The following is a 13000-nucleotide window of genomic DNA, read 5'->3' as shown; positions in this document are numbered from 1 at the left end:
CGCAAACTCTTGTAGGAAGTGGTCACTTCTACCTGGTGGCCTATTATTTCTACCTCAGCAACCAGTTCTTCCCTGTTTGTGAGAATCAGATTCTGAATAGAAATCCTTGTCAGTTCCTTTACCTTTTCGGAGGAGGAAATTTTCCCTGAAGCAAGCCAGAAAGCTCTTATTAGCTTCTGGATAATTAAAGTCCCTCTTCACTAATATGTATCATGTCTCTGTGCCAGGCTTGTGATATTTCCCAAGTTCCTCATCTGTCTTCTCTTTCTGTCCAGGCGGTCTGCAGTATTCTCAGACTTAAAGGTTTTTTGCATTTACTTTGGTTAGTCACTTGAGAACTTGTATGACCTTATGAAAATTGTTTTTCAGAGGTCATCACAATAAATAACACTAGGATCAGTGAACAGATTAAGCAATTCCCATTTAGGTATGCTTCATAAGCCATATTGTGTAATGTTCCTAAAATGGGAGACCTTCATTGATTTTTGTGGGACTGCCTGATGGAGAGAGATAAATTATATGCTTTGAACCACTGTCAATGACATTTTTTTCTCTGAGAAGTTCCAAGTGTTTAATATTTATGTATTCCAGCATGTCACATTTCAAAGAAGCAAGAAAGAAGTCTGGTAGTTTGTGGCTTTATTTACTTTTTGTTGTTGTTGTTGTTTAACAACAAATTTAGAAAAAGAAAATAGGCCAGAACACGTATTTAACTATTCCTAAATCCTTTGTTGGTAGAGCTGAATGGGGCTATACTAGCACCCTCTGCTGGGGACTCTTGAAGTAAGTCATTAGTTGTGGTTTTCATTGTTAATATTGATGATTGTCTCTTTAATAAAAATTACATTTCTGGAAATAGCTACAGCTAATTTGCTATGACATAGCCCTTCTTAACTGTGGTGCTAGCAATGGGTTCTGAACTGAAAATAGTTCCTCTTAGTCAGGTAAAAGATTGAGTAATAGGGCTTTGGGAAGAAGGGTAACTATGAGAAAAAGGATTTTTGAAAAACCTTTACCTTCTGTTTTAGATCCTAAATATTGGTTCCAAGAAAGAAGAGTGGTATGGGCTAGGAAATTGGGGTTAAGTGACTTGCCTAGGGTCACCCAACTAGGAAGTGTCTGAGGTCACCTTTAAACCCAGGACTTCCTGTCTCCAGAACTAACTCTGTATCCACTGAACTGCCCTGAAAAAGAAATTTTTTTTACATGTTTAGGGATTGGAAGAATTTGTGAAATAATAATACTTCATAGTTTCATTAGGGGTGTGGAAAGGATATTTTAAATCCTCAGTATTCTTTGATCAGCTATTGTCTAGTGATCTTAAAGAGAGATGTTCTTTAAATAGAAAACTAAAAGGAATGGAAAAGGAAGATAAACTTTTGTTTTTACCTCTGAAAAATGCTTTATACTTAAGACTATTTTATTTTTTTCTCATCATTCAATAGATCCTTTTTTAAAAAATCCTTACATTCCATCTTAGAATCACTACTGTGTGTTGGTTCTAAGGCAGAAGAGCGGTAAGGATTGGGCAATGGAGGTTAAGTGACTTGCCCAGGGTCACACAGCTGGGAAGTATCCAAGGCCAGAATTGAGCCCAGGGCCTCCTGTCTCTAGGCCTGGCTCTCCATCTACTGAGCCACCCAGCTGCTCCCCAATAGATCCTTTTTTAATGGTTTCTATATATATATATATATAAGTATAGAAAGTGTTTTCAGAATTCTTTCAATGTTTTTTGTTTTTCAGCGTTGTAGAATGAATGAAGACACTGGTACTGACTATATAAAACCTTGGCAGCTAGCTGAAGTGGTTGATGGTGGTGGTGTTGGAGTTATAGAAGAGAGTCAGCATACAAGTTTGACTAAAGGCGATTTTGTGACTTCTTTTTATTGGCCCTGGCAGACTAAGGCTATTCTAGAGGGAAATACCCTGGAAAAGGTAATCTCTCTTAAACAGCGTGTATATGTTTCTTATAATTCTCAGTTTCTTTGGCCTTTGGTATTTGATTCTGAAGAATGTAATAAAATCATCTTGTTTCTTCTGCCAAGTAACTCATTAAATGTAGCCAAATCTATGCCAATAGTTTATTATTTGGTCTTCATTGCTTTTTATTGCCTGAAAATGTATATAAAGACTGTTATGTAACAATCAACCATGTATTCACTGAAAGTATAATAATGACTCTCATTTACTGTCTAAATCACAGATAAACCTAATGCTGAAGTCAGGAGATCTTTGCCTTTCATAGTCATAGTTTGGGGCTTTGTGTTGGTATAATTTGAAGGTTTAGGGGGAAATTCTGCCTCCTCCTATCTTCCCATTCACCAGTTGGTCTGCCTCAGGACTGAAAACTCTAACCATTAGTTAAAAGTAACTGTTAAAACATACATACGTGGTATTACAACTAGACTACAAGAATGAGTGTGCTATACTTCAACTAGAATTTTTTCTAGCAAAAGTTGGAGATTTCTGAAGGACTAATATAGAAGACAAAAGTTGTGAAGGGCAAATCCAGGAAAAAGGGTCAAGAACTTGACCTGCTGCTGACTGCTTGGAATGTTGTTGCTGAGAACTAAGCAGTGGGAGGACAGCCTGAGGATAATGAATGTTCAGAGGAAGAGAAAGTGTTTAAGGAGCAGGAGGGTGCAGAAAGAACAATGAAGGGTGGCTAAAATCATACTCCACACTTTTGCCAAACACTAACCCTTATAACAGCCACTGCAACATTTATATGACCTGCCTCCCAAGGTTATAAGGAAAGTGTTTTCCAAGCCTTAAAATGTTATTATATAAATGGGAGGAGTTTTTATTATTTCATTATGGTGATTGGTCTACAAATCAGATCTTAAATTGGAAGGAACTTTGAAGGTTACCAATTTTCTCCCTTCTATTTATAGCTCAGGAAACTGAAAAAGAGGGAGATTGCCTTACTTGCCCAAGATCACATAGCTAATTACTAGAACAACTATGTAGATAAGCAGATAAAAAAAAAAATCTTGAGCAGCTACAGCACAAATGGTGACCTTTCATATTTGTGGCATTTTTTGTTTACAAAATAATAATTATAATTTTCAATATTGCTTTTTTTCAGCTATCAAACATTTTTTATGTCCTTCCACCTCCTCTCCTCTTTCTCCCAAATTGAAAACAAAACCTTTGTAACAAATATGCTTAGTCAAACAAAATAAATTCCTATATTGACCATGTCCAGAAATATGTCTCACTCTGTACCCTGAGTCCATCACTTTTCTGTCAGGAGGTGGATAGCATTTTTCATCATTGGTCGTCTGGAATTAGGATTGATTATTGCATTAATTAGAGTTCTTAACTCCCCCAGAATTGTTTATTTTTTATGATGTTAAAGTATAAAGTATTCTCCTGGCTTTGGTCATTTGCCTGAGTATCTATTCAAGTTGTCCTAAGTTCTTCTGCAATTATTTATTTCATTTCTTCAATTAGCCCAATAGTATTCCATTATATTCATATAACATAATTAGTTCAAGCATTCAAATGATGGGCACCCCTTTAGATTCCATATCTTTGGCACTATAAAAACCACTCCTATAAATATTTTTTATACATATAGGACCTTTTCCTTTCTTTGATATCTTTAGAAGAATAGCAGTGGTATAGCTAGGTTAAAGGAAATTCACAGTTTAATAATTTTTGGGCTATAGTTCCAAATTGCTTTGCAAAATGTCTATACCATTTGCTTTATCAATGTCCCTATTTTCCCATAGCCAGCACATTTGACATTTTGGAGGTTGGACTTTTACTTGAGGCTTTGATCAAAAATTCCATAAGCTGGGGGCAGCTGGGCAGTTCAGTGGATTGAGAGCCAGGCCTAGAGACAGGAGGTTCTGGGTTCAAATGTGGACTCAGATACTTCCTAGCTGTGTGATCCCCTATTGCCTGGCCTTTACCACTCTTCTGTCTTGGAACCAATACACAGTATTGATTCTAAGACAGAAGGTAAGAGTTTTAAAAAAAATTCCACAATCTAATGTTGGCATTTTTATTGATGGTAGGTCATAGCATTCCAGTGAGACAAGCTCCTTCTACCAATAGAAGTTAGCAACCATTTGGCAACTGTTAAGTCTGAGAGTTGTTTGTGGTCACTGAGAGATTACATGACTTGCCCATAGTCACATAAGCCAATTTGTGACAGAGTCAAAATTAGGTCTTTCTTACTTCTAGGCCCAATTCTTTTTTTTTTTTTTTAAACCCTTACCTTCTGTCTTGGAGTCAATACTGTGTATTGGCTCCAAGGCAGAAGAGTGGTAAGGGCTAGGCCAGATTTGAACCTAGGACCTCCCGTCTCTAGAGCTAGCTCTCAATCCACTGAGCTACCCAGCTGCCCCCTAGGCCCAATTCTTTATCTGCTGTGCCATACTGCTTTCAGTCCAACTTTATAATTTGGATCCTTAAAGAATAGGCACTTAAAAAAAAAAAAAGAAGCACTTTACCTAACCAAAAATCATACAGGGTAAATCTCCCATCAATGTCTCTCATTTAAATTTTAATAGAAATCCATAATTTGATGTAAAATACATACATAATTTATTTTAGGTAGACCCACAGTTTGTAGATGGACACCTTTCTTACTTTCTTGGTGCTATTGGTATGCCTGGATTGACTTCTCTTATTGGAATAAAAGAAAAAGGTCATGTAACTGTTGGTTCCAACCAGACGATGGTTGTCAGTGGGGCTGCAGGTGCTTGTGGATCATTGGCTGGCCAGGTAAACTTTTCTCATGATTACTTATTTGATTTTTAATAAAGAAACATCTATAACTGAAGTCTTAATATAAAATTAGATAAGCAGAAGCATAAAATTTAGGATCACACATAATATTTTGACTAAATATTTCTGATGGAAGTATTGTGTATGTAAGTGATCAATTAAAATACTGCTAATATTAATAGTAAAACATCCTGTGGTTCTTGAATTTATTGATGGTCTAGTTCTTCATTTATGAGAAACTTAGAAAAACCAGAATTAGTTATAAATGATTGTGAATGCTATGATAGAAGTAATCAGAAAAAAAAAAAACAACCTTTCTGAAATTTCATATTAATCTGTTAAAACCATAACTTGGCATATTTTTTAAAAGTCAAGGTAAGTCAATGGGGGCAAAAAATATAGCATTTAGTATGGACATACTCAGTTTAACATTCCTCTACATAATGTCATTTTACAATAACATCTTACTACATCATAACCAAATAGCACTATAACCTTGTGAAACTGTTACCCCATAATTTGGTACAAATCAAATAGTAACATTTTGAGCTCATGTTTGTTCTTCATTGGCTGGAACTCTTTTTTTTCCCCATTTGAATTAGTTTATTTAGTCAATTTAGAACATTATTCCTTGTTTAAGATAATCACATTATTTCCCTCCCTCCTCTTTACCCACCCTTCCCACAGCCAAGCATAATTCCACTTGGTATTACTTGTGTTCTTGATCAGAACCTATTTCTATGTTGATGTTTGCACTAGGATGTTCCTTTAGGGTCTATATCCCCAACCATATACCTTTGACCATGTATTCAAGCAGTTGTTTTTCTTCAGTGTTTCTACTCCCACAGTGTTTCCTCTGAATGTGGATAGTGTCCCTCCAACTTGTTCAGGCTCACTGCATTGCCACTAATGGAGAAGTCCATTACATTCAATTGTGCCACAGTGTATCAGTCTCTGTGTACAATGTTCTCCTGGTTCTGCTCCTCTCACTCTGCATCACTTCCTAGAGGTTGTTCCAGTCTCCATGGAATTCCTCCGCTTTATTATTCCTTTTAGCACAATAGTATTCCATCACCAACAGATACCACAATTTGTTCAGCCATTCCCCAATTGAAGGGCTGGCTGGAACTCTTTTGAACATCAGTTAGGTTATTGTTATGTTCTTAAGCATTATTTTTATGAACTACCTGCTCCTTATTTTTTTACCTGATGTATATATATTTTTTCAGAACCAAAGAATGACCCTTAGAACATGCTTTTTAAACATTTCAATAGAGGTATATTTTGCACAGATGAATGTCATAAATAAATCTTCATGATGAGAATTTTCAGAAGTATAAATTTTTTTCTGAATATTTTTTGGTTTCTCTCAAGCTCAGAAACTTTTAATTTATTTTAATTTTCAGACTTTTATTCTTCTAGATTGGCCATTTGGAAGGCTGTTCCAGAGTGGTGGGAATTTGTGGAACAGATGAGAAGTGCTCCATCTTGGTTTCAGAACTGGGCTTTGATGCTGCAGTTAATTATAAGAAAGATAATGTAGCAAAACAACTACATGAGCTCTGCCCATCTGGAGTGGATGTTTACTTTGACAATGTTGGTGGTGACATCAGTGATACTGTTTTAAGTCAGGTGATTGATGAATTCCTGTTATAAATTTGAAGAAGTAATGATTTTTATTTCTATTGTTATATGCATACTTACTTTGTTACTCTGAGGCATCAGCTAAAAGACCAATCCTGCCAAGTTCTATTTGCTCTGATAGAACAGCCTGATAGTTTATTATACTCTGAATTGGCACCATGCTTGTTATCTAATTTGTGTACAATAAACAAGCACTTATTAAGCACCTACTAAATATCAGGAGATGGGAATTCAAAAACAAAAGGAAAACAGATGTTGCCTTCCTAGTAAAGGAGACCTCTCTCTCTCTCTCTCTCTCTCTCTCTCTCTCTCTCTCTCTCTCTCTCTCTCTCTCTCTCTCTCTCTCTCTCTCTCTCTCTCTCTCTTCTCTCTCTCTCTCTCTCTCTCTCTCTCTCTCTCTCTCTCTCTCCTCTCTCTCTCTCTTTCTCTGTCTCTCTGTCTCTGTCTCTCTGTCTGTCTGTCTCTTTCTGCCCCTTTCTCTCTCTTTCTCTCCCTGTCTCTCTGTCTGTCTGTCTCTTTCTATTCCTTTCTCCCTCTCTCTCTCTCTCTTTCTATTCCTTTCTCTCTCTCTCTCTCTCTCTCTCTCTCTCTCTCTCTCTCTCTCTCTCTCTCTCTCTCTCTCTCTCTCTCTCTCTCTCTCTCTCTCTCTCTCTCTCTCTCTCTCTCTCTCTCTCTCTCTCTCCCTCCCCCCCACACACACACAAGGTACTACAAGGTACTTTTGGGACACAGCCATAGATAAGACTCCTGGATCTAAGTGATAAATGTACATAGTGCCTCTTAAATGAGGAGTTTGCTGAGTGATAGTAGTAGGGGGAGAGTCAGAAAGTGGCAGTGGGGACTAAGAAGAATTCTCTCTCTCCCTCCTAGGACTGGTGAGTTGAAGAATATGAAAGAAGGTGCAATTCATCCTAGAAAGAATGCAAGTAATGTAGTATCATCAAGTGCCAGGTCTCATTGACTGCCAGAAGACAGGGCATGAGAGAAAAAAACCTAAGAAGCAAAAAAACTTATAAAATATATAGAACAATAAATAGTTCAGAGGGAAGAGTGGAAAGGGCAAAAGAATAAGAAGTTGCTCTGTTGACCATTTAGCTTTTTGCTAGTCAACAAGCATTTCTTAAGCTCCTGCTATATTTCAAGCACCATGCAGAGCTAGGGATACAAAGACAAAAATGAAACAATACCTGCCTGCAAGGAAGGCATTCTGTCTAAAGAGATAATCTTATCCTTTTCATCTTAATTCTCCAAGTTAATGAATTAGAGTTGTTTCTTTATATATAAAAAGTTATTATTTGTTGTCTTTCATGATTTATCATAAGAAATACGGAGGGACAACTGGGTGGCTCAGTGCATAGATCACCAAATGTACAGTCAGAGAGACCTGGGAAGTCAAGCCTTAGACACTTCCTAGCTGTGTGGCCCTGCACAAGTCACTTAACCCCAGTTGCTTAGACATGACTCTTCTGTCTTAGCATTGTTTCAAGGCCAGAAATTCAGGGTTAAAAAAAATAAGAACGTGGAGAATATAAAAGAAAGAAAAAATACATTTAATCATGTCAAACAAAAAGGCATATATGAGGTAGGTGCAACCAAGTCATAGCAGATCTTAGGTTGCCTTCATGCTTTCTTGGAAAGAAATAGAACTACCTTAGCTAGGTTCTGATTTTTCCTATCTTACCATCATCTAACTTCTACTTACTACACCCAGCATTTTCAGTAGGAAAGCTAGAAAAGGAAACTGAAAATACTACAGATGGATAAGCATTTTTTATTTTATAAAGCTTTAGTATTTCATCATCAGTTGTTATATATCACTTTACTAGATAGTTAACATAATTTCAAGATATGTGAATATTTTACTCATTTCCTTAGAGTTACAGAATTTAGCATCGAATTTTTTTTCCAGTTAGCAAGTTTCATCTTCCCTCTATATATTCACTTGCTTACCACTTCATATTCATAAATATATGTCATGGATAGAGTCTCCTGGCCAGAAATCTCTTAAATTATTATGAATGGAATAGTCAGGGTTTTTGTTTTCTTTTGGCTTCTAAGGAGGTTTTCATTGACATTTGTTCTATGAAACTATTCATACTTTTAATAAAGCAGCTCTATATTCAGTAGCTACAGAGAAAAATCTATTTCTTAGGGGAATAGTAATCAATTTTCTTTGAATAGATGAATCAGAACAGCCATGTTATCCTGTGTGGCCAGATTTCTCAGTACAACAAGGATGTCCCTTATCCTCCCCCACTACTGCCTGAAGTAGAGGAAATTTTGAAAACAAGAAACATCACAAGGTACCCATTCTTTCCTTTATTTGCCACCATATTAAAACTATATATCTATATAAATCTTTGTCAGATTGCTTGCCTTCCTAAGGAGGAGGGAGGGGAGAAAGGAAAGAAAAGAATTTAGTGTTCAAAAGTTTTTAGGGGGAAGCTGGGTGGGTCAGTGGATTGAGAGTCAGGCCTAGAGATGGGAGATCTTGGTTTCAAATCTGGCCTCAGATACTTCCTACCTATGTGACCCTGGGCAAGTCACTTAATCCCCATTGCCTAACCCTTACCTTTCTTTTGTCTTGGAGCCAATACACAGTATTGACTCTTAAGACAGAAAGTAAGAGTTTAAAGAAAAAAATAATAAATAGATGTTAAATTTTTTTTTCATGTAATTGAGAAAAAAGTAAAAAAAAATTTTTTTAATTTTAAAAAATTTAAAATGGGGCAGCGAGGTAGCTCAGTGGATTGAGAGCCAGGCCTAGAGATGGGAGGTCCTAGGTTCAAATGTGGCCTCAGACACTTCCTAGCTGTGTGACCATGGGCAAGTCACTTAACCCCCACTGCTCTTTTGCCTCAGAACCAATATATATTATTGATTCTAAGACAGAAGGTATGTGCTTAAAAAAGTTTTTTTAAACAAAACTCTCTATATAGAAATATATACTGTAAACGCCAAAACTGTAAGGATAATTTTAGTGTTTGACTTAAAATCTAAAATAAGTGGTCACCATGGGAAAGTCCCAAATATGAAAAATACCCAAGTCAGCTGGGGATTTATGGAGATTTTAATTAATAAAGAAAGAAGGAATTAAGGGAAGGAGAGAGAGAGAGAAAGAGAGAATTAATCTAAACTGCTCTGGTTCAGGCTGAGCCAAGCAGTAGAAAAAGGCTTAGGTAGGCCTGAGCCTAAGGGAGAGCAAGTCAGTCTTTATCACTCACCACAAGACCTTCTTCCACTTCTAACTGAAATTACTCTCCAAACTGAATTCAATTGTCTCCTGACTTTTTACCCCTTCCTTTTAAAGAAATTTTCTCTTATGTCACCTCCCCTAAATTTTAATGTCTACCAATCACAGTAGTTTCTTTTTTTCTAGGACTGCCCATTCTTAGTTTTCACCTTCTTTGGTTTTCATCTTCTCTGGTTAGATTAAATCTTCTGAGTACTTCACACCTCTTTGTTAAGCTTGCCTTTTGTAAGTTACTTGACCTTTTTAGGTACTAATTTAACCTTTACAGGTACTTAACACCTTTTTGTATTAGATCTAAAAATAGACCTAGCTTAAGGTTCTAGCTTTACTATAAGGTAGGAGTTGGAGACTTTCATTGTTCAATTAGGAGTTTGCAACTTTATCTTCCCCTAAGGCACTGTCTGAGTAGGGTGGAGTAATTTTAAAAGTTCACAATACACACAGAGAAATACTTTTTGCCCAGAGCTGTTCCCCTAATTCCAATACAATGCAATAAACATTATGTGCCTTCTGATATGGGAGAAATATACCAGGTTTGTGGCAGGTTCTCACCCTAAGAATGGGAGACTCAAACTCCATTCAGTCAAGAAATAAGAAAAGAATTGTATTTGAAGAAGGGGTGGTTTGGGGTGCTATGATAGCCTAATAGCTGGAGGAATAGCCTGGGGGCCAATCAGGTAGCCTTCCAGTTGATGGATAAGCCCAGGGACTAGTAGAGTAGTTTCTTTGGGGCTGATAGTAGCAGCTCCTCTATAGAATGGCAGCTTCCTCTGAGGATTGGAGCTTCCACCATGAGTTGCAGCTTCCACACCCCATGGTTCAGAGTTGGTATATTTATTGGGGTCTGGTTGCTTAACATCTTTCCAAACTCAAGTGGAGGTATGTCATGGGAATAAGGAACATGCACAGTGCACAGGTTCCACATTCCTCCATTGTCCACCTTGTTGTCATTTGTCAGGGAGAGGTCTTTTTTTTTTTAACCCTTTCCTTCCATCTTAGAATCAATACTTTGTATTGGCTCCAAGGCAGAAGAGAGGTAAGGGCTAGGCAATGGGGGTCAAGTGACTTGCCCAGGGTCACACAGCTGGGAAGTGTCTGAGGCCAGATTTGAACCCAGGATCTCCCTTCTCTAGGCCTGGCTCTCAATCCACTGAGCTACCCAGCTACCCCCAGGGAGAGGTCTTGATGCCCTTCTAGAGTGGGAACGTGAGGAGGGAATATGGTACACTGGAGGACTACTATAGGCAATAGAAGAATATAAGCAGTGAATAAAACAGAATGGGTACAAAGCTGATGCTTAGTAGAGAACCTTACCGATCTGGTGCACAGAGTAGATAAATGAACAATATACAATTCATGCTTGACTTATGCTGAAATTATGGGTATTGCAGTTGATGTTTAACTAGTGCTAACTAGTGAGAAATGCAAGATTTCAGAGTATGAGGATCCTGTTCCCATTACTGCCCCTTCCTGCCCACTGCTAGCCCATGTCACTTCTCTGTGCTAAGTGGCAGGAATACAGTTAATAAAAAGACATTCTTACCCTCCAGGGGCTTACAATTTGACGGGGAGTGGGGGGGGGTGTGGGGGGGGGGTGGGGGGGGGGAAGACAATGTACAAAAGGAGCAGGAAAATGGAGGGAAGGAAAGAAACACTAGAGGGCCTCTCTTTCCCTGTGGTTGAAACCAGGCATATGGCAGATGCAAATTGGAGTGAGGAGCTGAGAGCCCTATTTCTTCCCTCTATAAAGGAAGACATTGAGAAGAGTTTAGTATTTGGCTCTCCAGTCAATAGGAAGAGGAGGCTGAGGGAGGAGGTGTCAAAAGGCTTGGTTTAGTATTATGGTAATGAGATTAGAAGTAATAAGCTTATCCTAGAATGGGCATCTTGTTCCTTGGAGTTGAAACCAAGCAGAGGAGCATTATGTTTTAAAAACTACATGGCAGGCAGTTAGGTGGTTCAGTGGATTGAGAACCAGGCCTAGAGATGAGAAGTCCTGGGTTCAATGTAGCTCTGGACAATTTCTTAGCTTTGTGACCCAGGGCAAGTCATTTAACCCCCATTGCCTAGCCCTTACTGCTTTTCTGCCTTAGAACCAATTGATTCTAAGACAAAAAATGGGGTTTAAAAAAAACAAACAAACTACATGAAACCTAATAAATAGGTTTTGTTAACTTGTATAGTGATTTTGACTTTCCTCCTGGATATCTTTTATTTTCATAATAATATTTTATTTTCATAGACAACTAAACCACATCTGGCAGAACTCAATATGATTAAGGCATGATATTTGTTACTAGAAAAGATTTCAGAAGCTCAGTGAAATTATCTACTCTTGCTTTTCTCCTGTTTTGGATTGTTGTCTTTATTTTTCTACAGGGAAAGATTTCTGGTTTTGAATCATAAGGACAAATTTGAGTCTGGACTTCTACAACTGAGTCAGTGGTTTAAAGAAGGAAAATTAAAGGTAGGTCTGAGCCTATGTCCTTATCAATTAATTCCTTTTATATTATTATATTATTATTTTATATTATATATATAATATATGATATTATATAATAATATAATATTATTATATTCAGAATATATATATTTCTGAATTTCTGTAGTAGTTTGAAAAATCAAATTGTTATCTTAAGTATAAGTTAGTTCCCATTATATAGCTGGGATGTGTTCAGTTGTTCATTCACTACAGGTAATTTAAATAAAAACTTCTTTGATATAAAGATTATATTATTTTGTTTCTGAGGGGATTCTGGTACTAATAATAAAAATCTATTTCAGCAGTCCTTGAAATGTGGTCCATGAATTTTTGGCAATCCCAAGGTACTTTTAGGTGATCCTTGAGGTCAAAATTATTTAATTAAAAAATGTTTACCTATTTAAATGCTCCTCTCTTTTCCAACTTTCTATCCATTTGAGACCAGATTTAGGTAAAACAAGTTATAGAAACAGAATGAATGTAGAAGCAGAAAGATCAGTTTTCTATTGAGACATATTAAGTAGACTTGTAAAAATATGTAATGCAATGCTATGTTAGTCTTGTTTTTTGTTTAGAAAAATAGAATTATTTTCATTAAAATGTTATGTAAATATGTAATAGATTTGTTATTATTTTAACTGAATAAATATTTTTAAATAGTAATAGCTATAACCAATGTAAGCAAAAGCTCTTTAGGTTTTCAGTAATTTTTAAGAGGGAAGAGGGATCCTGAGATCAAAAAGTTTGAGAACTGGCACTCAAACTCAGATAAAATCTGATCCTTGCAGAGTACATTATTCATTTAGAAAACCAGAGATGAGCATTATCCATGTTGTGTTGTATTTTTAGTTCATTAAATATTTTCCAATTACATTTTTAAA

General features: G+C 36.8%; 1 protein-coding gene across 6 annotated transcripts in view; it reads left to right on the top strand.

The window, feature by feature from the left end:
- The window catches only part of PTGR2 (prostaglandin reductase 2), an 86989-nt gene that overhangs the window by 47642 nt on the left and 26347 nt on the right, over positions 1–13000 (top strand). For 4 of the 6 annotated variants that reach the window (XM_056810689.1, XM_056810690.1, XM_056810691.1 and 1 more), the window contains 5 exons: positions 1744–1935; positions 4567–4737; positions 6163–6372; positions 8566–8687; positions 12017–12104. In XM_056810689.1, the coding sequence (XP_056666667.1) occupies positions 1744–1935; positions 4567–4737; positions 6163–6372; positions 8566–8687; positions 12017–12104 (783 nt within the window). Of the gene's footprint in view, positions 1–1743; positions 1936–4566; positions 4738–6146; positions 6373–8565; positions 8688–12016; positions 12105–13000 lie in introns of those variants that run through there. The other 2 variants (XR_008914971.1, XM_056810693.1) reach the window with 2 other exon arrangements.

The sequence above is a fragment of the Monodelphis domestica genome, chromosome 1, assembly GCF_027887165.1.
Source record: "Monodelphis domestica isolate mMonDom1 chromosome 1, mMonDom1.pri, whole genome shotgun sequence".
NCBI classification, from domain to species: Eukaryota; Metazoa; Chordata; class Mammalia; order Didelphimorphia; family Didelphidae; genus Monodelphis; species Monodelphis domestica.
The sequence above is the reverse complement of the archived record's forward strand: the minus strand, read 5'-3'. Positions and strand labels throughout refer to the sequence as shown.